The following is a 24,621-nucleotide window of genomic DNA, read 5'->3' as shown; positions in this document are numbered from 1 at the left end:
TCTCTAGCTAGGCAACGTGGCATTCCCTGCCCCTTCTCCCAAGACTGACAAGCGCGGCTCTTCCCTGACCATCAAGGGCACTCCAACAACTGCAGAGGACATGTCTAACCTACCTGCCCACTGTGGCTGTAGGTACTACATTAGAAAGAGCCAAGGAAAAAGATAAATGGTCCAGGGAACCACTTTTGGCCATGGCAGAATCACTCATTGATGGCTGAGGCATTTTAGAAGCTTGCTGTGGTGATAAAGGCTGTTTAGTAATTTTATTCTTTTAGAGATGGGAAGAAAAAAAAAACAAACAAAATAAAAAAACAAGCAACCGCTAAGTTGCTCCATGTTTAAGCTGAAAAAGATGTGTGATCATAGTGGAAGTCTGGCAGCAGTAGTTGGGTAGTTGGCAAAACAGGTAAGTAGTAAAAAACTTTTTACCTGTAAAAATGCAGTAAAAAAAAAAACACTTCACACACGTATCCCAGTCCCAAAAATCAGACAACTTTTACCTGAGAAAAACAGTTCAAAATTAGTTAACTTTTTATCACAAAAGTAAGAAACGTGAAGTCTCTGTAAAAGAAATGAAGTCACACAATACAATATCTCCCAACCATTTAGTATAAGAAATCTGGACAAAGCCTTATGTAATGGGGAGATAAAGACCCATAAATAGGGACAGATTTCAAATATTACTCTTATAAACTTAGAAAGGTGCTAGAATATCAGGATGTGTTGTCAACTATTTTCCAAAGGATAAAAAGTCTGAATTTCAAACTGATGTCATTATTTAGTGAATTCAGGCCTTAGATCATCCCAATAATTTGCCATAAAACACATTTTATGAGGAATATATAGTTATACTGATCATATTATATGTAGAACTATTTATTTATTTACATTTTGTTGACCGGGCTAGTCTAACTGGATACATGTCCATTTTCAGTAGAGGCCCGGGGAGAAAAGCTCCAAGAAGGGCATTAATTATACAATTATAGAAAACAAAGCTCCAAGAAGGGCATTAATTATACAATTATAGAAAACAAAGCTCCAAGAAGGGCATTAATTATACAATTATAGAAAACAAAGCAATAGAAAACAAAGCAATATCAAGCTATAAGCATACACAGGTAAAACATTAAGATAATTGCAAATGAATGTTAAGCAAATATAAAAGTAATTAATATATATATATTTTTTTTGGTTAAACTGGTTTGGTTTTTGAACTAAAATATTTCCTCTTGCTTTGTAGGGGTGGATATCTACAGCATGTCCAAGTTACTATGCAATTAATTTTTAAAGGGATACTGGTAAGTAGTTCAATAAAAGTGTGATCAGAGTGAAACTAGCTATGTGTAATTTAATCATGTTTTTAAAAAGATATTGTAAAGTGGCTCAGTGAAAATAAAATTTGAACCTGTGGGAAGTGAACAGTTGTACAAGTGTACTGTCTCCCCAAAATAACTAATACTTTACTACATTACATGCAATACTGCACAATTTAGTTTATTTAAAGGTAGGTGATGCAGTTTTTCATTAGGATAAAAGTTAATGCCTACTGAAAGTATGCAACTTGTTTTTGACAGCAGAACACAGATGAACTGAAACAGAGAACAATACTCTTAAGTGGGACCATGTGTTTAATACAGTAACTAACAGGGTCATCCTAAACTGCACAGTAGTTAACTGTTGCGGGTGCTTCTGTTTCAGAAAATATGCCTTTGTGAAATAAAACGGGATCTTATTTTGAAATGTATTTAGTTTTTTTTGTTTCTTGAACATTTCACATAAGTGGGAAAGCATGACACAAGTTGAAAAAGAGATGGCAAAAAGTAACTATAGACAAGAGCAGCCTACAAATCATTAATCTGTGCATCCCAGCTGCAACATGGAAGCATTTCAAAAGAACTGTTGTGTGCAACAATGATTGCTTTGTCAACATGGAATGAAAATGGTGTTGCAGGAATAGACAAAAGCCGAAGAGCACTGAATTATATTAATAAGTGTACGGTGCAAACAGCAATGCTACAGGTGATAAAATTTGGATTGAAAAGCGAATTTAACAAAAAATATTTCAGGTTGGCCACACAACAGAATATCAGGGACAATGGCAAGTGGTGTAACCACTTGTAAGAGGGGCTTTAATCATTACAGAAGAGGGAAAAAGGACAGCATTGGTAGATTAGTAGTAGTACTAATAAGGGTTTTTTTGGCGGGGGGGAGGAGGATTATGCTAGCATCTATTTATATTCTACCTAAACTATTAAGTTTAGGAGAATTTTTGGAAAAATAAGCCTTTGGACAAGATTATTTATGGATGAGGAATGGAACCTGATTTGTAATAATGAGATCGTATCAGGGGACCTGAAGGAATAATGTAACAAAATAGGGTAGACATCTGAGATAGTATATTAACAGCATATGGTGCCGAAAATGAGAATTTAGTAACCAAAAACAGAAGTTACTTATTATGCACACAAATAAAATAACCTAGCTAGAATGGGTAGAAATTATATTTCAGGGAGCATGTGCATTTAACTGAAAGCTCAGAGACCCTTCCAATAGCTGTATCAGATCATGAACCTTTCCTCATGTAGGTCAGAAGGTTTTAACACCAGACTATCACTATTTAGTTTACTAACACCTCTCATATCTAACTGCATTTCACCTCTGGTTAACCCTCTCTCCTTTTCTGCTGTTTCCTCTCTCTCTATCTCCTAGCCCTGCATTCCTTTGTTGTCACCTCTCTCTATCGTTAATCTCTCAACCCTACATTCTCATCTCTCAACCCTACATTCTCAGACCACTACTTTGATTGACCTTTAGTCTACCATATCAATACGGAGCACACACATCTAATTTTTGCTGTCTTTTTCTTCCAGCAGTCAATTACTGTGACACACCAGTCAAGACAGACCACTCTGTTCCTCAACCTCTCCAGTCCACGCCTTTACAACACAGGCAACCACGGAACCAGTCAAGAACTTCCAGGAACCTATTTAATTGCATGTCTATATTGTTTTCCTAGTTGCAGCTTGTAATTCATGCTGTAAGCACACCACAAAACCCATTTTGCAGTAGTCCTGTTAACACCAGATAACTGATTTAATAGTTTATATCCTCTCTAAGGGAAATCAGTGATTATACTCCATTCCTTTGCCTAAAGCAGCTTGTGCCCAGCTAAATCTTTATAAATGATTACATGTCTCCCACCAGTAGCTTTCTCTAATTGTTTTTCTTGGTCTCGGCAATTCTGCTGCTCTTGCTCCAACCAACTATGCTCGGGCTCACTCCGCTCTCCTATCCTACCCCCCCATTCCCATAAATCCCTACATCAATTTCCTTTATACTTAGCCTCACCCCTCCTAACCAACCCTTCCTCCTATCACATTCTCCTGACCAGCTAATCCCTCCCACCAATTATTAACCCTCTCCACCTGCTATCCACCCTTCTCCCTCTATTACATCCTCCTAAACTACATTACTACACCAACCAATTCCTAACTCTCCTACCTCATCTACTATTAGTGCACTTCTCATATACTCTCATTCTACCCTGTAGTCCTCCTAATCCTTACTATTCTGCATGTTATCTACCCTACTCTCATATTACTTCCTCCCACCTCGCATAGTTCCTATATCCTATCATCTATTTTCCTCTCTCTCTTACTCTGCTTAATACTCTACCTATCCGACCCACACTTACCTACAACACCATCACTATTCACCTTATATATATATATATATATATATATATATATATATATACACACACACACACACACACACATCTCCACAACTGTATTAATCCAACAAACATCTTACTCATACACAAGCATGCACACCTCTATAAAATGCCTTTCACCTCCAATACTATTCTATTCTATTTATGCTCCCTCTATACCTCTATCTCCTAAAATTATCACACTACACAGCCCATATACCTTACAAACCAACCGCTTACAACAACCATACTTGTACAATCTCTCCCTAGCTATTCCTTGGTAGGCCCTACTTTATACACCACAGACAATCTTACAAACCAAACTAAAACTTCTCTACCCTCAAAACCACCATGACACGAACACGGCTCTAAACCATCACCTCAACATTAAAAAGAAACTGCAACTAGTAAATCTTTCCGCCCACAGCAACCCAAGTCAGTGCGGCGATATACATCCAAACCCTGGTTCCTCTCCAGCCTGTTATAACCCCACAACTTCCATAAAAGCACTAAACTTCACCACCATCAATCTTCAAAGCATTAGAAATAAAACGCCACACCTACATGCCTGGTTAGACAGAAATAAGTCTGACTTCACTGCCATCACTGAGACTTGGCCAAAACCTTATATCAAAGATGCCGAATTCCTACTGCCTAACTACAACTGCCTCAAAATCGACAGACTGCAGAAAAAAAGGAGGCGATATTACCCTGATATACTCAAATACCTTCATTGTAGTTCAATACACAAAACTTGTCCCACACTTCTCAACAGCAGAGATGCTAGTATCCTTTCTAAAACTGAATGACTGCAAAAACCTTTGCATCATAGCCACACTCATCCCCCCAGGCAACATTCCTATACTTGAAGACATTCTTGCCTGGTCAACTAATAACATTAAAAATGAAACTATCATCCTAGGGGACGTTAACATTAACTGGTTTGATATTACTAATCAGGACCCTTCCACCAGCATTAACCTATATAACTATACACTGCTAATAACGGATATACCAAGGCCCAACAATAAAACAGGCAGTGGCTCAGTTCTGGACTGGATAATTGCTTCTGATCCAACCAAGATCTCCTCCTCCAGTACATTACCTAACAGTATTAGTGGCCACTTACCAGCTTTTATAACATGTACGACCACCTCAGTCCTAAGCACACACCAAGTTAAGCAAACCAGAGATTTATCTCACTTCTCCCCCAATGCATTTAATGAAATCTCACAAAGTATCAACTGGACTCCAGTAAAATATTGCCCTCTCAATGATGCTGTTGAATTCAATTCAACATTTCTTAGAATTTTAAGCAGTTTAGCCCCACCTTGCCTAAAAAGAGTAAAGCCTAAACAGGCCAGCTGGCTTATTACAAAGACCAGGAACACAATGAATAAAATGTATTCCTCTCTGACGTCTCGGTATACACTGCCTTCTTGGAGTACACAGTTACTTCACATCACATACTTAGTTTATATACAAGCTAAATGAGCAATTAAACAATAAAGTCATCAGGTAATCCATCAACCACTAAAGTAATACATGCCAGTTAAAATCAACATTCATACCCTTTGGAAACAAAGTATCAAACTAATATATACACAAGTTTTATGTGGGTGAGTGCAAAAGGGCTTTTAAAATAAGGTTATTAGAACATGTTTGTGATGTATTAAATAAAAAGGAACTGAGTTCAGTGGCACATTTTTTGCTAGCACATGGTAGTTCTGTTTGTGGTTTACAAGCCACAACTTTAGAAATAGTAGACTGTGTTTTTTTTTTTTTTTGCTGGGGGGGGGGGGGGGTGTCGGCAAGAATAAGCTTCTTTATAAAGAAGCAGTGTATATATTAAAGTTTGATACTTTGTTTCCAAAGGGTATGAATGTTGATTTTAACTGGCATGTATTACTTTAAAAATTAAGTGTTTGATGGTATTACCTGATGAATTTAATTGCTTATTTAGCAGTGTATATAAGTGTGTGATGTGAAGTAACTGTGTATTCATTGGGTTCCTGGTCTTTGTTTTTCATTGTATTTGCTGTCTTTGCTTTGCTGTTGTTTTTGCAGCTGGCTTATTATGTCTGCTAGGGATAAAGCTTGGAAAACCTGGCAAAAAATAAAAATCCTTACGACCTCATTTCAATATAAACAGCTACACAAGCAGCCAAAATGACAAATGATTAAAAATAAAGAACACTTCCAAAGTCTTTAAGACCAACACAACAAAAGCCAAAGACATTTTGGGATGCAATCAATTCCCTACTTCATCCAGCTACAAATAATAATCCTTGCCCAAATCCAGATAAAAATCCCCAGTGAGATAGCCTCGTTCTTTAATTCATACTTTACTGACACCATACCAAAGCTCACCACTACCTTCCTACCAATACGCCCCTGCCCACCTGAACCTCCCACTTCACACTCAACTACTTCTCTATTCTCATTCACATCTATACCAACCTCCACTATAAAAAAAAAAAAAAGAACAAAAAAAAAAACTTCATAAACTCAAACCTTGCACTAATGTACTAGACAATTTCCCTGCAGAATTTATACAACTATCTGCAAGCTCCATTGCCTGCCCTATCAGCACACTCCTCAGTAGATCAGTTCAGGAGTCCTGTATACCACACATCTGGAAGAATGCATTTCTTCTTCCACTCCATAAAGGTGGTAACAACTCTGACATCTCTAATTTCCAACCCATCACGATCCCCTCCAGGGCCGGCCTTAGCTGAAATGGCGCCCTAGGCGAAGTAGTGCTCCGGCGGCCCTTAAGCCCCACCTACACCATTCTCATGAAACACTCCTATTTGAGCCACACCCACAGACAGGTTACTCCCCAAGAAAGGCATTCCAGTTATTTCCTTCAATTATTTAAATGCATAGGAAGAAAAGATACCTTGCAATGTAGTTTAACTGTAAGTGAAGGATAATTTTTCCTTAATAAACTTGCTTTATCTGTTCACATCTGTTTATCTGTTATCCTTCACACATTTTACTATAAAGGTCATGTCCTCAGAACATAGAAGCCCATGTGCCTTGTTATAAAGGGTTGCTTAAGTCAATCTAAAAAGTTTACTTAACTTTGGGGTAGGCGAGTGAGTCTTACAGCTCAGTGAACGTAGAATTACAACCTCTCTCCTCCCTATGTACAGTAGCTTAAGCCTCAGGGACTTGTGGGAACAGTACATACAAGGGAAGAATGTGGTTTAAAGGAAGGCAGTATTTGAATGAGTTATGTAATGTTTGGCTGACAATGACGGGATAGATTATAAATGATGTATAATGTTTGCAACTAAAATCATGTCAGTATGGTTTGTGACGTATGATATTTGCAACAAAAATTATGTCAACATGGTTTATTTTCCTTTATGTAAATGTATGATTGCCTACGTCATACATGATAATTTAATAAAGATGTTTCTTGTAAATAATAATAATTAAAAAAAAAAATAGCGTAGGCTTGTGACTACCCATCCAGTCATCAAGACTAAGCTTAAATGTAGTTATAATAGCACCTTTGACCTTGTGGGTCCTGTGAGGTGGTTGGCCACCCAGCGTACTAGATAGGGATTAACACAAATCTGTGTTAAATTTTCAATGATGCCCGAGTGGGGGATTGTATCATATACCTTGGCAAGGTCAAGGTTAAGTTGTATGTATTGACATTTCCTCATCCAGGGTCTTGGTGAGGGCCTCAAAGAAGTCAACTAGGTTCAGTATGCAAGATCTGCCCCCGACGAATCAGAACTGGGTGTGGTGGAGTGCGTGGAGATTGCCTATATCCTTGTTTACGATATGCATAATAATACTCTCCATGACTTCACAGATCAAACTGGTCAAGGTGATGGGGCGATAATTTGCCGGTTCAGTAGTGGTGCCACCTTTGTGCAAAGGGATGACAATGGTAGTTCTCCACTCTTCATGAATGAAGCCTGTAGTTTGGCTCTGGTTGTCTAGGGTGCTCAATCCCAAAGCTGAATCTTGCTGGAGATGATGCAGAATACAGCCTGGGATACTAGCAGCTCCCATAGAAGCTGTGTTCTCTGCCTTGGATAGCGGCCTTTAACACTTGATCTACAGAGATGTGAGGTGTGTGGAAAGTACCTGAGATGTTGACTGGGCCTTTGGGGGGGGTGCTAGGGGGGTGAAGTTGACACGGAATCCATCAGGCAGCAGGTTGGCTAAGTCAGCAGGATCAGTGTAAGTGGTAGCATTAAGTACTAGTTTGGAGCCAAACTGGGCTTTGTCACGGAGGTTCTGATCTTAACCGAAGGACTTGTGGTTCACCTTTGTTATGGTGGCTACTTTCAACGCATACTTGCCTTTGGGGGTGTTCGCTAGTGATCTAATTTGATTCCTGAGAGAGGAGGTAGTTTTTCCTATGTTGGATTTGTTCATTTACCCTGGCAGGTTTGCGTTTACTTGAGGAGCAGATGTTAGTTCTGTTAGCTATGGTTGAGTACCTGCAAAATGGATGGATGGATGGGATGGGACGGAATGGAATGGATGGCAAACCTACAACATGTTCATAGTTACTAGGTTTCTTCCTCAAAAGGAGGGCATTTTCAGGACTACAGCGTCCTCCCACTTAAAAATACAAGACAGCACAGTATCAGCTATTCATCTATATAGTCATAATAGAACCCACAACCTTCTGCATTAAAAACAAGCATACTATCTGTTGTGCTACTAGAAGTGCAAACAGATGTGCCACAAGCAGAACTGAACTTCTCTTCCCTGCAGCTCTCAGCTCTCTGTAAAATCCACTTGCATGCAACTCTCTCTCGAATTTGCAGCACTAGAAATGTGGAGAAAGCCAACATTTACTGTCAGAGTAACAAAGGGCTGATACCAGGGACAAAGTTCAAACAATGCTTGTCCAATGTTAGACAATTGCTAGAATAAAATGCGTTACCAGGCATTTTTGGAAAGATAAGAAACTGAAAATCCTTGCACTCCCCCTCCCACACACACACACTGAGCACTTCCCTGCTGCATCCCCACGCACACACTCAGCCCTTCCTTGCCTGCATCCCCCCACACCCATACTCACCCCTTCCTTGCCTGCACACCCCCCCCCACACACACACACACACACTCACTCAGCCCTACCTTGCCTGCATCCCCCACACAGACACTAACTTCCCCCTTGCTTGCATTCACACACACACACACGTCCCCCTTGCCTGCATTCACACACACACACACACACACACACACACACACATACACGTCCCCTTGCCTGCATTTACACACACACACACACACACACACACACACACACACACACACACTTCCCCCTTGCTTGCATTCTCACACACACACACACATCCTCCTTGCTTGCATTCACACATACACGCACACACACATCCCCCTTGCTTGCATTCACACACACACGCGCACACATCCCACTTGCTTGCACACACACACACACACACACACACACACACACACACACACACACACACACACACACACACACACACACCTTACTTGCATTCACACACACACACACACACACATCCCCCTTGCTTGCATTCTCTCTCAGACAGACAAACACACACACACACACACACACACACACACACATCCCCCTTGCTTACATTCACACACACACACACACATATCTCCCTTGCTTGCATTAACACACACTGTCCACCTTGCTTGAATTCACACACACACACACACACTGCCGCCAGGTCTACATAACATCTTAAAAAAGTAATACTGCTCAATAATGCCTTCAGAGTAAAGTAACAGTGGTAGCATCATTGCTTCACATATCATTATTCATTAAAGTTGCAGTTCAGAAGACCAGAACATAGCAGCTAAAGAATAAAATATTGAGAATGGAAGGTAGAAGCATTTCCCCAAAGGGGGATCTGAATGAATTAGCAAAACCACTTCTGGTGCCTGGACTGTTTTCTGAGGTAATGATTGTGATGAATAAATACTACTGTGCACTCAAAATTGTTTACAGTCACACACATATACACCTTCTCTCTGCTCACACATAAGCTCACTCAGTAACACACACACAAACACACACACATGCACCCCTTCTTTCTGCTCGGACATAGGCTCACTCGGTCATTCATTCACACATAGTCGTACAAGAACAAATGGCTTGTTTAAATTCTGCACGCGAATGGGGAATGTTTTTACATCTGCATTGGATGTGAAGTTTATTTATATGCGTGGTAAACTTGCACCATGTGCTTCTGTGTATTTCCATTTGCAAAAAGAAAAGCTGAAAGGCAACCAAGAAATGTGGATAGCAGTATGGTGCTAGTAGACCAGCTTCAGGGGGTTGTATAGTGGAAAAAAAGTACTGCTCACAAAACAAAAAAAAAACGGACCAAATAAAACAATTTTAAAAACACAACATTCGTCATAATTCTGTACAGTTGAGAAGTATAAGCATGAGCCAGCAGCACAATTACCATTGGGGAGAACATGAGCACTGAATAAACTGCTTTCCCCAAACAAATGACAACATTCTGATCTATGCGGTAAACTCGCACCATGTGCTTTTCTACGGTTCCCAATTTCTGTTTTCAAAAGAAAAAAAATAAACCAATCAGAATTGAGAAAAGTAGATTAAAGCACACAGTGTGAGTAAACCAGCAGCACACAAGGGATACACAGGAAAAAAACAGCAGACAATCAAATATGCAAACCTTGTAGAGCAAGAGGTCTAGACAAAAACGACCAATACCAAGACTGCACATGTTCCAAAAACTACCTTAAAAACCTAGAATCTAAGTCTTTCATTATCTTACAATTAGACTTTCTAACTTCAGCATGCTACAAATTCGCCACTGATTTGCCAGAAAATACAATAGAAAGCGAAGTGATCCAAACATGAGATAATAATCTACTCATTCTGTGAAAATCAATACAGTTCAGAGCGAAACTCAGTTGCAGCTAAAAGAACGAGCGATAAAACTCACCTTCTCAACAAAATCAGAAAATGCAGAAGAGACTAGTTTAGGATTTCCAAGTTTACCAATAGTCCGTCGATGTACTGCAACCTACAAGATACAATAGCAAAGAAAGAGAGTTCCACACAACATGTTTCTGGTCTCAAATGCTTACTGGTAGAGGGTGGGACAGCAGAGCTCTGACATCAGAACTGGGGTGGGTCGATGCTCGTTTCTTAATTGTATTCCAAGATGGTAGTGCTAATGTCAAGTCTGAGGGCAGAACTTACAGACAAGTACTGCTGCTCTGTAGCAGTCTTGACGTCAGGAAGTAAGAGCCATCAGAAAGGTTTTCCACAGAGTGATAACTCATTTTTTAAAATTGAAAGAATCACTACGGTAAGGACTTGTGCTTTGGGAGAAAAACAGTTGATTTAACACAGATTCATGTGATAAGGAGGAAAGGTGCTGGCATGTTGAGCAATTACAAATAATATCCTGTTGTTCTCCTTTAAACAGAATTGCAAGCTTAAATTCCATGTGCAAGTGCGGAATGTATTTGAATCCACGTTGGTGTGCGTGCATGCCACTCATGGTCCGCCTTAAAGCAGAAAATGCTTGCACCTCTTTATTTTTTTTAATTGCTGAAGCCTTCAGATCAACCCACAGCTTTAAAAGTGGGAGGGTGTTCGCCCTCCCCCTTGTCCTATGGTTCTGGCACCATTGGACAGAACTACGGAAGTGGGGGGAGGGCACAAACACCAAAATACAGTTGGGACATACTCAGAGACAGGGCGCTGAGAAGAGAGCAAACTATGGAATGAGAATAATTATACTAAATAAATAAATGAAATTTGCACTCTTTATGAGGTCAGCCTGAATGGCGCCCTAGGCAGTTGCCTAGTTCACCTATGCCTAAGGCCGGCCGTGATCCTCTCTCCCATCTCTAAAATATTAGAAAAATGTGTTTACACTCTGCTTCTTAACCATACTGTTAAAAAACAGATGCCTTCTCCCACACAGCATGGTTTAGGCCAGGTCAAAGCACCTGGATCGCTCTCATATCCTTTATGGACACTGTAAACAGGGCTCACAATGCCAGTTACACAGTCTTCCTCACTCTTCCTTGACCTCTCTAAGGTCTTCGACATGGTTTCACATCCCATTCTGCTCAAAAACCTCACCAACGTAGGTCTCTCTCCCCTACGTTAAACTGGTTCTCATACTATCTCACAGACAGGGAAAAATCCACCAAATGGAAACACTCCTCCTCACCTTTTCTCAACACAACTACAGGTGTACCTCAAGGGTCTATACTAGATCCCCTCCTATTCAGTATATGTATCAACTTGCATACCACTCTTACCCACAGCACAGTTATCCTATATGGAGATGATTCTATAATCATCTGCACTGCCAAATCCATATCTGAGTTACAACTTCTTACCCAAAATGCTTTCACTTCAACTAAAACTTGGATGTCAAACAATCATCTTGCTCTAAATCCTCATCTCAATCTAAATCCCCAAAAAACTAAACTTCTAATATTCCCCACCAAAAAAACTACCCCCTGAACAAGAATGATTTTGCTGTCAAATCCCATAATAATACTCTCATTGACGTCGTTCCAAGTACTAAACTGCTAAGGGTCATCATTGATGAAAATTTAACATTCAACCTCCATATCGACAGCAACATCAAAAAAATACATCAAAAACTAGGTACCCTTTATAGACACAAATACTACCTTAAGTTCACTGCAAAAAAAGCTCTAAGCTTCATCCTTTCTGTTATCATCTCTACTATATGGTGCCCCAATCCTCACCAATATCCAGTCCTCCCTGAAAACCAAACTTGACTCATGTTACAATGAGATTGCTAAATTTGTAACAAATTTGAAAAACTCAACCCACCACTGTTCATCTCTACCTCAGCTACACTGGCTCTAACTGCCACACTACCTCACTTATTCACATTTAACCACTGCACATAAACTCGTACACAAACCTTCAACTTGCCCCTCCTTCTCCTCCTTACCAACTACATACCATCCTAACAGGCCACTAACATCTAAAAACAAAAAAAATGGACTCACCTAGGCCCAGTAGACTTTCTAGGTTAACAAATGCAATAAATACATGAATATAAATGAACCAATAAAAACTAATACAAAGATAGAAGGAATTGATGGAAAATCGAGACTCTGCACTTTCCTACTTATCTGTTAAAAAGAGGGGAAGTTAAGGAATATACTGTGGATATGACTCAAGAGTTAGTCAGCGGGATTAACTGAAATTGGCATTTAAAGAATGGCCAATCTATAACCAAATGGGATAGGTTATTTAGAGCACAAAAAGGGAAACTGGCTAGGCTTAAAATGGCCCAGGAGGGCAGCTAGCCTAGAACGTAACTGTGAACTGATAAAAAATGAGAGTGAGATGGCAAAAAGAAATAACAGGAATTATTGAGAAGGTTATAGTACTGCGGTGGTGGTGCTGCGGTAGCGTTGTCACCTCACAGTTAGTTGCCACCCGTTCGATTCTCAGAGCGTCTTCTGTGTGGCGGCATGCGTGAATGGGCATTCCTTCATTGAAGGTTGTGCGTTAGGCCCGGCAAGCCAGCACGTAAAACTCTACTGCCAATCATTAGCGGACCGGAGTTCCACTGTGGCGACCCCTAACCGGGAGAAAGCCGAAAGACACAAACAAATTGAGAAGGTTTGCAAAGGTTAAGGTATTGAAGGATGAGAAAATTACACAGTACAATGATAGAAGCAACTGCAGATTGATAAAATGGAAAATAAGAGAAGATTCATACCATATGCAGAAGACTAGAAATGTTGTTGTTATACAACTGTTTTTTTTTACATTTTTGGATAACTTTAGACAGCAAACATTTTTAACTCAATGACTTAAGCAGAATAAAGAGCTGTAGCCAAACTTAAGGGTGTCTAAAACAAGATAAACAACCACAGATACTACAGAGTTACTACAAATATTTCAGAAATGTTATGAAAATTTGTATATCAGGAATGAGGAAACCAAGAAAAAGCATGAATGAAAATATTTATGAAAGGCTTAGTTATGCCAAGGTTAAACACAGATGAAACAACAATTAAGCGAGAAAACAGGAATAGATTAAATAAAAACATTAAACAGTAATATAAAATGAATCAACAGGAATGTTACCATGAATAGATGGTATTCCTGTGGATATCTGGAAATTAGGAGGGAAGAAAGTGCTAAAGATCTTTAAGGATTTGTTTAAAAATACTTAAAAGTTGGGGGGGGGGGGGATTTCCAGAACCTTAGAAGAAAGCTGTGATGGTTGTATTACCCAAGAGGGTTAAGACAATTCAAACTAGATTCAATACTGACACATTTGAATTTTGAACCACAATTATGAAGTGCTTGTGTCTGTCTACATTAGCTATGAGAATGTCAGGAATGTTACCAATATCAACAGGTACATATCAATAAATTTTTTGAAAAGGAGGCACACTTCTGGAAACATTAAAAGAACAATGATGATCTAGGAAGAAGTAGACTGTAAAAATAAGTGCCACTGCTATTGGTAAGTATCCATGCAGTGAAAGTATTTGAGAGCATCAAGCTGGGATTGAGTAAGGCAATGATAGCATCTGCATTCCCTGACAGAATAATAAGGTATATAGGTTATTATAAAGGTTCAGAGGAAGGAACTGTGATGGGAAGATACTACTGTGCTTGAACAAAGGAACCAGGTAGGCTGGCATGCCCTTTTGTTACTGCTTTATATTTAGACTAATTAGCAAAGAAAATATGAAATTCACAAATTTAAGGATATAACTGGTATAAGACGTTAGTTTTATTTGCAGAAGATATTTTATACTTGATAAATCCAGAAAAGGACATTTTGGTGTTTTGGAACATTTTGAGATACTTTCAAGTCTTTTCAGAATATAAAACAAAATGAAGATAAAAACTAAGGCTATAGCAATAAACAACAAGCTACATATGAATTTGTACAGTAATACCTATACATATGAAATCATAAGCATTTAGGTGTACAAATTAAACTTAATTCTGTTAAGGCAGCCAAGGATATGTGGGTAAAAGACTAAAAATAAGGTAATACAAAAACTGACAAACTAGAAGCACTTGAATACGAGTATAGTAAGTAAGATATAAGCAGTGAAAACATTTTAGTCTCTCTAGTTTTAGATACCTTCTTCTTCTTTTGGCTTTTCCCGGTTAGGGGTCACCACAGCTGATCACCTGTCCGCTCATGATTGGCAGTGGAGTTTTACAGTGTCAAGTTGCCAGCCCGGCACCCAACCTTCCACAGAAGGCACACAAATGCACACACTTGCACTTAGGGCCAATTTAGAGTGTCCAATCCACCTACAGCATGTCTTTGGGATGTGGGAGGAAACCGGAGCACCCGGAGGGAACCCACACGACCACAGGGAGGGCGTGCAGACTCCACACAGAAGGCACCCCAGCCGAGGATCGAACCACAGAATCTCTTGCGGTGAGGCAGCAACGCTAACCACTGCACCACCGTACCTGTTAGGCATCATTTTTTCAACCAGAAGGGAAGCTGTGGGTGACAAAATAAAGAGCTGAAACTTTATTTGCGAGGGGAACAGGGCAAGTAGGATAAGTGGATTTCCCTGTATAACAATGTTGTTTAGGGCTAACTGGTTTGAAAGGGTAATATAAAGCTAAGCAGGTCAGACTCGTGCATAATTTAAGCAGAAAGTTATAAATCTAAGTTGAAAATGATGTGAAATAGGGGAGTTCAAGAGAAAGAAGGGAGACTAGGATTCTGGATGTAAGTCCTTGAGGAGAACAGTAACAACCATGCAGATTATTTTAATACAGAAGAAATGATTCCAAGAATTAAGTCAGTGAGGGAATGGAGAAAATAGATTTTATCAATAGGAAGCTATAAAAGTGGGGTAAAGAAAATGAGCAAGAAGGGCTATAATTTACTGGAGGAAGTTAGCTTTAGAAGCAGCCCAAAACAGGAAAGTTAAAAGAGCAGGAATTAGTACTGTAGGAGAGATATTACCTTCCTGACAGCAAATGACAACAGAGTAGTGACAAACAGAAACGGATAGCAGAGTGCTAGCCAAAAGTTCACTTCTAGTAAAGTTTTTAAGATGCTGTTAAAAAAGGACAATTAGTATAACATAAAATAATGCATGACAACTATAATAATCACAAAAGATTAGGAAAAGAAAAAGAAAAGCAATTTACAAATGAACAAGGGGAAGAACTGTATAGTGCTCTCAAGTACACATTACAATTCAAGAAAATTTAGAATTCTTGCATGGAAGTATATGCATAGGCATTGTAGAACAAAAATGTGTTTTAACTTTAAAAAGCATTCCCAAGTATAGGCACGTGCATGTAAATAGCGCGCATGTGCAGGCAGCAGTGCCATTTTGAGAGAACAGCCAGAGTGTTAACATGTACGAGTGTAGTAGTCAGTCTGTTTATAAGTTTATTTAAGTTACTAAGCCTCAATTCTGATGTGTTTGTGTGTAATAAAGCTGCTTCAACCAAACCTAAAACTGTTAGTCTGTTTTATCCTGACCAGACGAGCTACATGGTGTCAGAACCAGGATTAAGAGTGCAACTTCTTCAAGCAATGAGGTGCAGAGTTGACGGTGAAGTTATATTGACCAGGTTGGGTGATACAGTGCTCAAACAATTAAAAAAGGGCCAGAAAAAACTTCAGGTAACCAAAACTTGCACAAATGATTTATTTTACGAAGAAAACGATACGGAGCATTTGTAAGGCACAAAATGCATTATTAATCAAACGAGTAGCATAAAATGCATTATTACTCAAACGAAAGGCACAAAACGCATTATTAATTAAACCAAGTGTTTGAAACCACAATATTTGGTAAAACTACCAGAAATACTTTTATGGGGCTCAGAATTACCTCCGGTTTGCATAACGGGCATGTTTAAAGTAAAACGAGCACAAGAAAAGTATAATGAGCATGATAAGAGGTTAAATGGGCATAATGAGTACAATAAAAGGAAAGGGCAAAATAAGCTTAGAAAAGCGAGGCGACTGCATTTTTTTTTTTTTTTTTAGTAAATGACCGTATTTGGGCATAAGCTATTTTCGCATTGACCGAAGCCATTCAAAGCATAACTAGAGTTGTTAGAAGTATCTCAGAATTTGCAGTGTTTGCAGTGTGTGTTTTATTATGGCACAATTATTTCAGAGTGTGCTATGTGCACAGTACATTTTTTGCAAAGTGTAGTCAAAGTACATTCATTTCGAACAGTCTTGTGCTGTGTACATTTGTGCTGTGTACATTTATTCACATAGTGCCGCCATTTCAAAGTGTATCTTACTCTGTACAGAGTTATTTTGCAAAGTACAGCCATTTTGAAAACTTTTTGTGCTATGTACAGTTCATTTGCAAAGTGCATTCATTTTGAAGCGTTTCTTACTCAACTTCTTGTGCAGTGTACAGTTCATTTGTAAAGTACTGTCATTTTGAAGCATTTCTTAACTGATAAAGGGTGATTTTGAGAAATACAGTGATTTTAAAGTGTTCTTGTGCTACAGAGACTTATTTTGCAAAGTGCAGTTATTTCAAAGAGTCTGTTGTGCAACTGGGCATAACTACAAGTTCTGGCGCGCACGCGTGTGTGTGTATGTGTGTGTGTTCATACATAATTTCAAGCACCTCCACTATTGTGAGTTGACATAGCAGAGGCATTTCGAAGACCCAGTCTACTAGTGTTTGATCATAATATTGCAGAGAATTGTACAGTATATGAGCAGGAATACAATATTTTCATACAAGCAGCTTTTTCTGACAAAGGATGCACTTTCAAGAGCACTTATTTTGCTTAACTTAGCAGGGTCAAAAGTCATTGAAAGAGACCATTCACTTGTGTATACACCAGTAGTATATACAGGAGAGGGGAAAATGCCATATTGTTGTACTGGCTGAATCAAGAGAAGACATGAGTGCTTGAAATGTAAATTTAGAGAAATGTGCAACCCCCAGACAAATGATACATTAGAGAGGCACCTATTTTATACAAGAGACCAAAAGCAAGGAGAAACTTTTGCAGTTTATATCACTGACTTGAGAAATAAAGCTAAAATGTGCAGATTTGGGGACTTGAAGGATGAGTTAATAAAGGACAAGCTTGTGTGTGGTGTTAATAATGCTGCAGTGAGAAAGATTTTGCTTTGTGATAGTGATTTAACATTAAGCAAAGTTACAGAGATTTGTCAAATCCATGAGCTCACAGAAAAGTACACAAGTATGCTTGCAAGTGGTAAGAGCATGGTTTCAGCAGCCTCTAGAGCAAGCATAGACAACATGCAGCACGGGGCTAGCAGAAGCAGGACTAAGCACATGGCAGCTGTAGCCCCTGCAGGTTTTCCAGGGAGGACCTGTAACTTTCTAGCAAGTTCCAAGACTAGCTCAGCAAAACGGACATGCTCAGTGCAGTAAAAGGCTGAGCCAGGAAAACCCAAGTCAAGTCTTATTATTAACTGTCCTAATTGTGGTGCCAATCATGAGTCTAAAAGAGAGAAGTGCTTAGCATTTGGTCAACAGTGTCACAAGTGTAAAAAAAAACACTTTCAAAGGTTTTGCAAATCAAGCAAGCCTTGTTCAATTATTAAAAAAGGTCACTCAAAAAAGCAAGTTGATCATGTAGAAAGCTGCAACCCTACTTTCTATGTAGATGGCGTATCAGTGGTTGGTGAAAAGAGTAATGCAGAAGATTTGTTGGCAAAAAAAGTATTTTGTACTGTCGTGATCAATGGTAAACCCATGATGCTCAAAGTAAATACTGGTTTTAAAGAGTAATGTTATGTCAGCAGAAACATTTGCTAGAGTAAGAGCTGGTGAACAGCTTAATTTGGCTAACTGTGCGAGGCTTGTTGCTTATGTAGGTGAAGAGATTCAAACCAAAGGCTCAGTAGTGCTTTCATGCTATTCAGCTGGGAACAGTTACAGCTTGCAATTTTATGTAGTCAGAAGACCTGTGCAATCATTATTAGGTCTCTGAGACGGTTTAAGAATGAAACTGCTTTCTTTTACCAAGTCCATCATGTAAAGCAACATGTCCTAGTTCCAGCTTCACTGATGTTATTTTCTCAGAGTATGCTGATGTTTTCAACAACAAGCTGGCAAGCTTCCAGCTGAGTATAGGTTCATAGGCAGGTACTAGGCTATTGGCCCTAGGGCCTATACAAGCCTAGCCAAAAAGGTACCCTGGCTTTTGCCACCCAAGAAAATTATTTTCCTGTGCCCTTGTCAAGCAGAACCACAGAAGTGATCCCCAGGGTGAATTTCCTATTATCCATCCAACCATCAAGATTTTTCTTGAAGAGTGCTAATGAGGAGCTCTGTTTGACATAGATATGTAGTCTGTTCCAGAGTATGGAAAGTCTCTGGGACATGAATCTATCCCTCCAGCATGTTCTGTTTATTGTGGTGACAAGGTTTAGGTCCCTAGAGCATGTAGCTCAGAGGAATTGGCATTTCTTTAAGTGGAGCATGTCCAACAGCTCTGGGTTTGTACAGTTAGTCACGGTACAGTTAGATAAGATGGTGCAGCAAGGTGTGATTTGTCCAGTCACAGAACCAACTGAGTGGGTGCCTTCCATGGTAGTAGTTCATAAGAAAAGTTCAGATGAAATCAGAATATGCACTGACCCAAGAGACTTGAACAAGCCATTAGAGAGACCTCACCATCCTATATGTGGAGTTGAGGAGGTTGCCACCCTCATGCCAAATGCCACTGTTTTTTTTCTGTCTTACATGCAAAGGGTTCATTCTGACAAGTAATGCTTGATCGTAAATCTTCATTACTGACTACATTCAGCACACATTTAGTAGATACAGATTTCTCAGAATGCCTTTTGGAATAAATTCTGCCAGTGAAGTGTTTTGGTGTGAAATGGAGCAATTTTTTTCAGGTTATCCATGTGCTATAATAGTGGATGATTTACTGAATGGAGGTAATGGACAAGCACAGCATGACAGAAACCTCAGGAAAGTTCTGGATAGAGCACGTGAAGTGAACTTAAAGCCCAATTTTCTGAAATATAAATTCAGGCTACCAGAAGTTACTTATGTAGGTCATTTACTTACCAGTACAGGCTTACAACCAGACCCTTCCAAACAAGCAGCCATTCTTGAGATGCCAGATCCAGACAACGTTCAAGCCCTACAGCATTTCCTTGGTATGGTTAATTATTTGGGCAAATTTATCCTTGACTTTAGTGAGTTATCAGGGCCTCTGAGAGAGCTGACACACAAAAATGTTGTCTGGTCATGGTTGGAACAGCACGAGAGAGCATTTGATAACCTCAAACAGCAAATTGCCAACCCACCTACATCAAGACATTATGATGTTCACAAACCAGTAGTTCTTTCCTGTGATGTTTCAAAGTTTGGTCTTGGTGCAATTATTCTTCAAGAGGGCAGACCAGTTGCCTATGCGTCTAGAACTCTTACCCAAACTGAAATGCAGTATGCTCAAAATGAAAAGGAACTTTTGGCAATTGTGTTCGCATGTTCGAAGTTCCATGATTATATTTATGGCCGAGCTATCCAAATTGAAATTGATCAGCAACCTCTAGTCACTATATTAAAGAAGCCTATGCATACAGCTCCAGCACGACTACAAAGAATGATGCTCAGATTACTACACCTTCAAAATGGTCTATACAAAAGGCAAACTTCTTTATCTGGCTGAAACCTTATCCAGATCACCCAGAAATAACACAGAACAGCTTAATGCAGAGAATTTTGACTTTGATGTCATGGAAGTGAGTAATTTTTCTACCACGAGACTTGATAAGCTGAGAGATCATACAAAGACTGATTCAATTTTGCAGAAGCTCAACCACTTCATCAATGCTGGATGGCTGTCAAAGCAATCTTGTGTACCACCAGATGTATAACCTTATTTTCCATACAAAGAAGAGATGCTGATAGAAGATGGTATCATTTTCAAAGGTCCTAAAGTTATTGTTCCTTCTTCCTTACAATATGAATACATTCAGATTTTGCATTGTAGTGACCAAGCTACCAAAAGAAGGGCGAGAGGCCTAGTATTTGGCCTTCTCTGTCAAAAGACATTGATAAAGTACTTTCATCTTGTTCAGTATGCAATAGTACTAAACCGCATTTGCAAAAAGAACCACTTCAGCTAAGCCAGATTCCTGAACTACTTTGGTCAGTAGTAGCCAATGACATATTTGAGTGAATAATCAGCATTACTTAGTGTTGGCAGACTCGTATTCAAATTGGTTTGAGATCTATTTGCAAACTACCCTAACATCCAGTGCTGTTATTACTAAGTTGAAACATCATTTCTCAGTCTATGGGAATCCACACACAGTTATTTCTGACAACGGTACCCAGTTTACCAGTCAATTATTTCAGAAATTCAACACAATTCCAACCCTCAAAAATTCTGGGCTGCAGTGAACATCCTCCAGCCTGGAAAGACCCAGTCCCCCACCCCTCACCAATATAGATGACACTAACTCAGAAATAGCTACCAACTTCAATGACTACTTTACAACCTCTGTACCTCAAACTTATAAACACAAATGCTCCCAACCCACCACAAACCACCAAAGCCATAAAAAACACCATCCCATTCTCCCCAGCACCAGTCCCAACTGCTATCATTCAAAAATACTTATCCAAACTCAAACCAACCCACTGACAATCTTCCCGCTGAATACCTTCAACTTGCATCCCAGGCCATAGCTTTCCCCATCTCACTGTTAATAAACAGATCTATTACAGAAAAAAATGTCCGATCCTTATGGAAGACCTCAGTCATCATTCTCCTTCATAAAGGTGGCCCCTCTACCAACCTCTCTAATTACCGTCCCATAGCAATCCTATCACCCCTATTCAAGATCTTAGAAAAGTGTATCCACCACCAACTCCTCACCTACCTTCTTTCTCTCTAACAACCTCCTCTCCAAATCCCAACATGGATTTTGCCCATCCCACAGTACCTCCACTGCCCTAATTAACTTCACTAACATGATAAACTCACTTAGAAATCAAGACAACCTCATCTCCTCTGCCTTCCTAGATCTTTCCAAAGCATTGGATACTATTTCTCATAATAAACTCCTATCCTACCTATCAGACCTTAACATCAGCAGCCTCTCACTACTCTGGTTCCAAAGCTACTCAGACAACCACCAACAGTCTGCAAATGGCTTGACTCTGTATCCCCACCACACTTCCTTCACTCCTGGTGTCCCGCAAGGTTTTATTTTAGGTCCCCTTCTCTTCAACATCTTTACAAATCCACTTCACATAGCAACAGCAAAAGCAAACAATGTCCAATAAGCAGATGACACAACCCTGATCTCCTCAGCCCCAAATATCCATCTCCTCCAGCAAAAAGCACAAGAATCCTTTACAGAAATAGAAAGCTGGTTAAGTAAAGCACAGCTAATATTAAACCCCAAGAAAACCCAACTTATGTTATTTCACCAACCAAAATCCAGCATCCCCAACTTTACCATACACTCAACTAATAAGACACTAATATCTCCATTATTAGAGGCCAAACTTCTAGGTCTCACAATTGGCCCTCAACTAAAATTCAGTAAAAACATCTTTATAACCATCTTCAAAGTATATAAGAAACTAGACACCCGTTATGTTTTCTTACCTCCAAAGGCACAAATAGATATTGCTAAAACACACCTCCTGTCCACACTACTTTATGCATCCCCAGTATTTACTAACCTAAATAAAACAGACCTAAACAAACTTTCTACCTGTTATAACAAAATTGCAGGGTTCGCAACCAATGCCAAATCCCGCTCCCACCACTGCCAATCTCTACAAATATTACACTGGCTTGAATTCCCCAATCTACTACACTATCACCAACTTAACCTTGCCCACCAACTATTATACTATCCTAACAAAATCTCTGCCCTGGCTGGCCTCCTTAACTTTTACATCTTAAACAGATCCGTACAGTCAAGTAACAAAGCCCTGATTCACTACTATCCCTTGCAAAAATAGCTCAGGCAATTTTCTCTTCCCAAATGAGGTCGCAAAAATATGGAACACCCTGCCCCCTGACCTCAGAATGCAAAACCAAACTTCTGCATTCAAAAACCTCCTTAAAACCTACCTCTACAACAACCACTTATGTAACTGCAATCCACCCCACTGAATTCACACCAACTCCTTAACTGAACTTTTTAACAGTCCCTACTGTTACTCCCTTATGCTCTGGGATTTTCATCAACTTGTCTATCAACCAATGATTACTGTACATATTGTATATATTATTACAATCTGACAAATGCTGGTTATATTATCTCCTATCGATCCTGATTAAGTCTGCAGTATAACCATGTTTCTTATTATACTACTGTAAAAAAATGTTTTTTTCATTTTTCTTTATACTATATTATACTACTAATTATTGTCATTACTTCACTTTCTGTAATGTCTGGAGCTTTTCTCTCCAATACTCCACTGAAAATGGACACCGGTAATCCAGCTGGATTATCCTGGTAAACAAACGTTAAATAAATAAAAATAAATTTGCAAAAGAGTGGCCGATGTAGACAAGGTAGCGGGAGTTCTTTAAAACACCTGTAGTTGTCTGAAGTGGGGAAAAATGAACAAAATGGATACACAGTGGGTACACAATGGCAATCAAACTTTAGTGCCATATTTCGGGACCTTCACTTAATATGGCAATTCTAAGCATCAAAGCAGCTACATTTAATTTTTGTCCCTGCTCTTAGGTTCAACCAAGAATAATTTCTTAAGATACTCCTTAAGGACAATGCAAGAGACAGAAACTTTCCCTTCGACATATCTTAAACACTCTGTTGTAATGTAGTTATAATAAAAAAAATATTTTAAGCTGTTAAGTAATGATCTAGTAATTTCTCTTGTTATGAACAAAAGATTAGCACATTAGAGACTTAAGATCTTAGTACCTTTGTGGATATGTACAAATCAAATAAGAGAAACTCACAGCACATCTTCAATCTTCGATAGGATCTGCTCTGCACAACTTCTCTCCTTCTCTGAAGTCAGATGGTCCTGCATGCGTTCTGAATCTAGCTTGATCAGCTCACTCTCTGCTAATGTTAAGCCCATGCTACGCTTCTGCCTGTAAAACAAAACTGCTTGCTTCAAACATAAAATAAAAATATGCACTAGTGGGATTAGTTCATTATTTTACCACCACAAACATTTTGAATACAATAAATCTATAAAACAAAAGTTTTGAGAGCTATTATATTGAAATGTGCTAAGTTATAAACATTGTACCTTTTTATACTGCAACAAACATAACCATATGCTAAAACGTTTGGTATAAAAGCTTAACAAGGATAACAGATAAGATTTTTAGAATGAAAAGTAATGCTGTATGAAGAATTCACAACAGAACGTGACTGAAGTGTCCCTGTATTCACAACACTGGATGGGTATTCATGCCCCACAGATTGCACCTGTAACAGTAATGATTAAGTATATGCAGAGATAACTGCTGCGATGTGAATGTTTAGATAAAGCCATGAGGGCTAAAAGACAAAGCCAAACAGAAACATGAAACAAATCACTAAAAGACCTGCATGAGACAAGTTGTGAGTGGTCACTTCCTTTCCATTCCCCTACCGAACAGCACATAAGGATGTTGCCATGTAACCATCATGGTGTGACCCAGACTCAACCACATACCAAGTATAAGTGAATCACTAAAAGGAGAACTTGTACTAGTGTGCAAAACAAAGCCAATAAACTTAATCTGCCTGTAATTAGAACCTGCTCCAGGCATAAGGCTAACTTATTTTCCAGTACCTCCTTTATCCTGTTTGTGATAGACAGACAGAGCCTATTCGGGCAACCAGTGGGCATAAGGCAATGAACAAATCATGGACAGAATACCATTCCATCATGGGGTACTCACCACTCAGGATATC

General features: G+C 39.2%; 1 protein-coding gene across 2 annotated transcripts in view; it reads right to left on the bottom strand.

The window, feature by feature from the left end:
* The window catches only part of ARHGEF12 (Rho guanine nucleotide exchange factor 12), a 3,716,336-nt gene that overhangs the window by 1,900,211 nt on the left and 1,791,504 nt on the right, over nt 1–24,621 (bottom strand). For both annotated transcript variants that reach the window (XM_044081016.1, XM_044081015.1), the window contains one exon: nt 23,670–23,807. In XM_044081016.1, coding sequence (XP_043936951.1) covers nt 23,670–23,807 — 138 coding nt within the window. The remainder of the gene's footprint in view (nt 1–23,669; nt 23,808–24,621) is intronic.

The sequence above is a fragment of the Protopterus annectens genome, chromosome 8.part0 (assembly GCF_019279795.1).
Source record: "Protopterus annectens isolate FY-2018-M chromosome 8.part0, PAN1.0, whole genome shotgun sequence".
In the NCBI taxonomy this organism is placed as follows: Eukaryota; Metazoa; Chordata; order Ceratodontiformes; family Protopteridae; genus Protopterus; species Protopterus annectens.
This window is presented reverse-complemented; position numbering and strand designations above follow the sequence as displayed.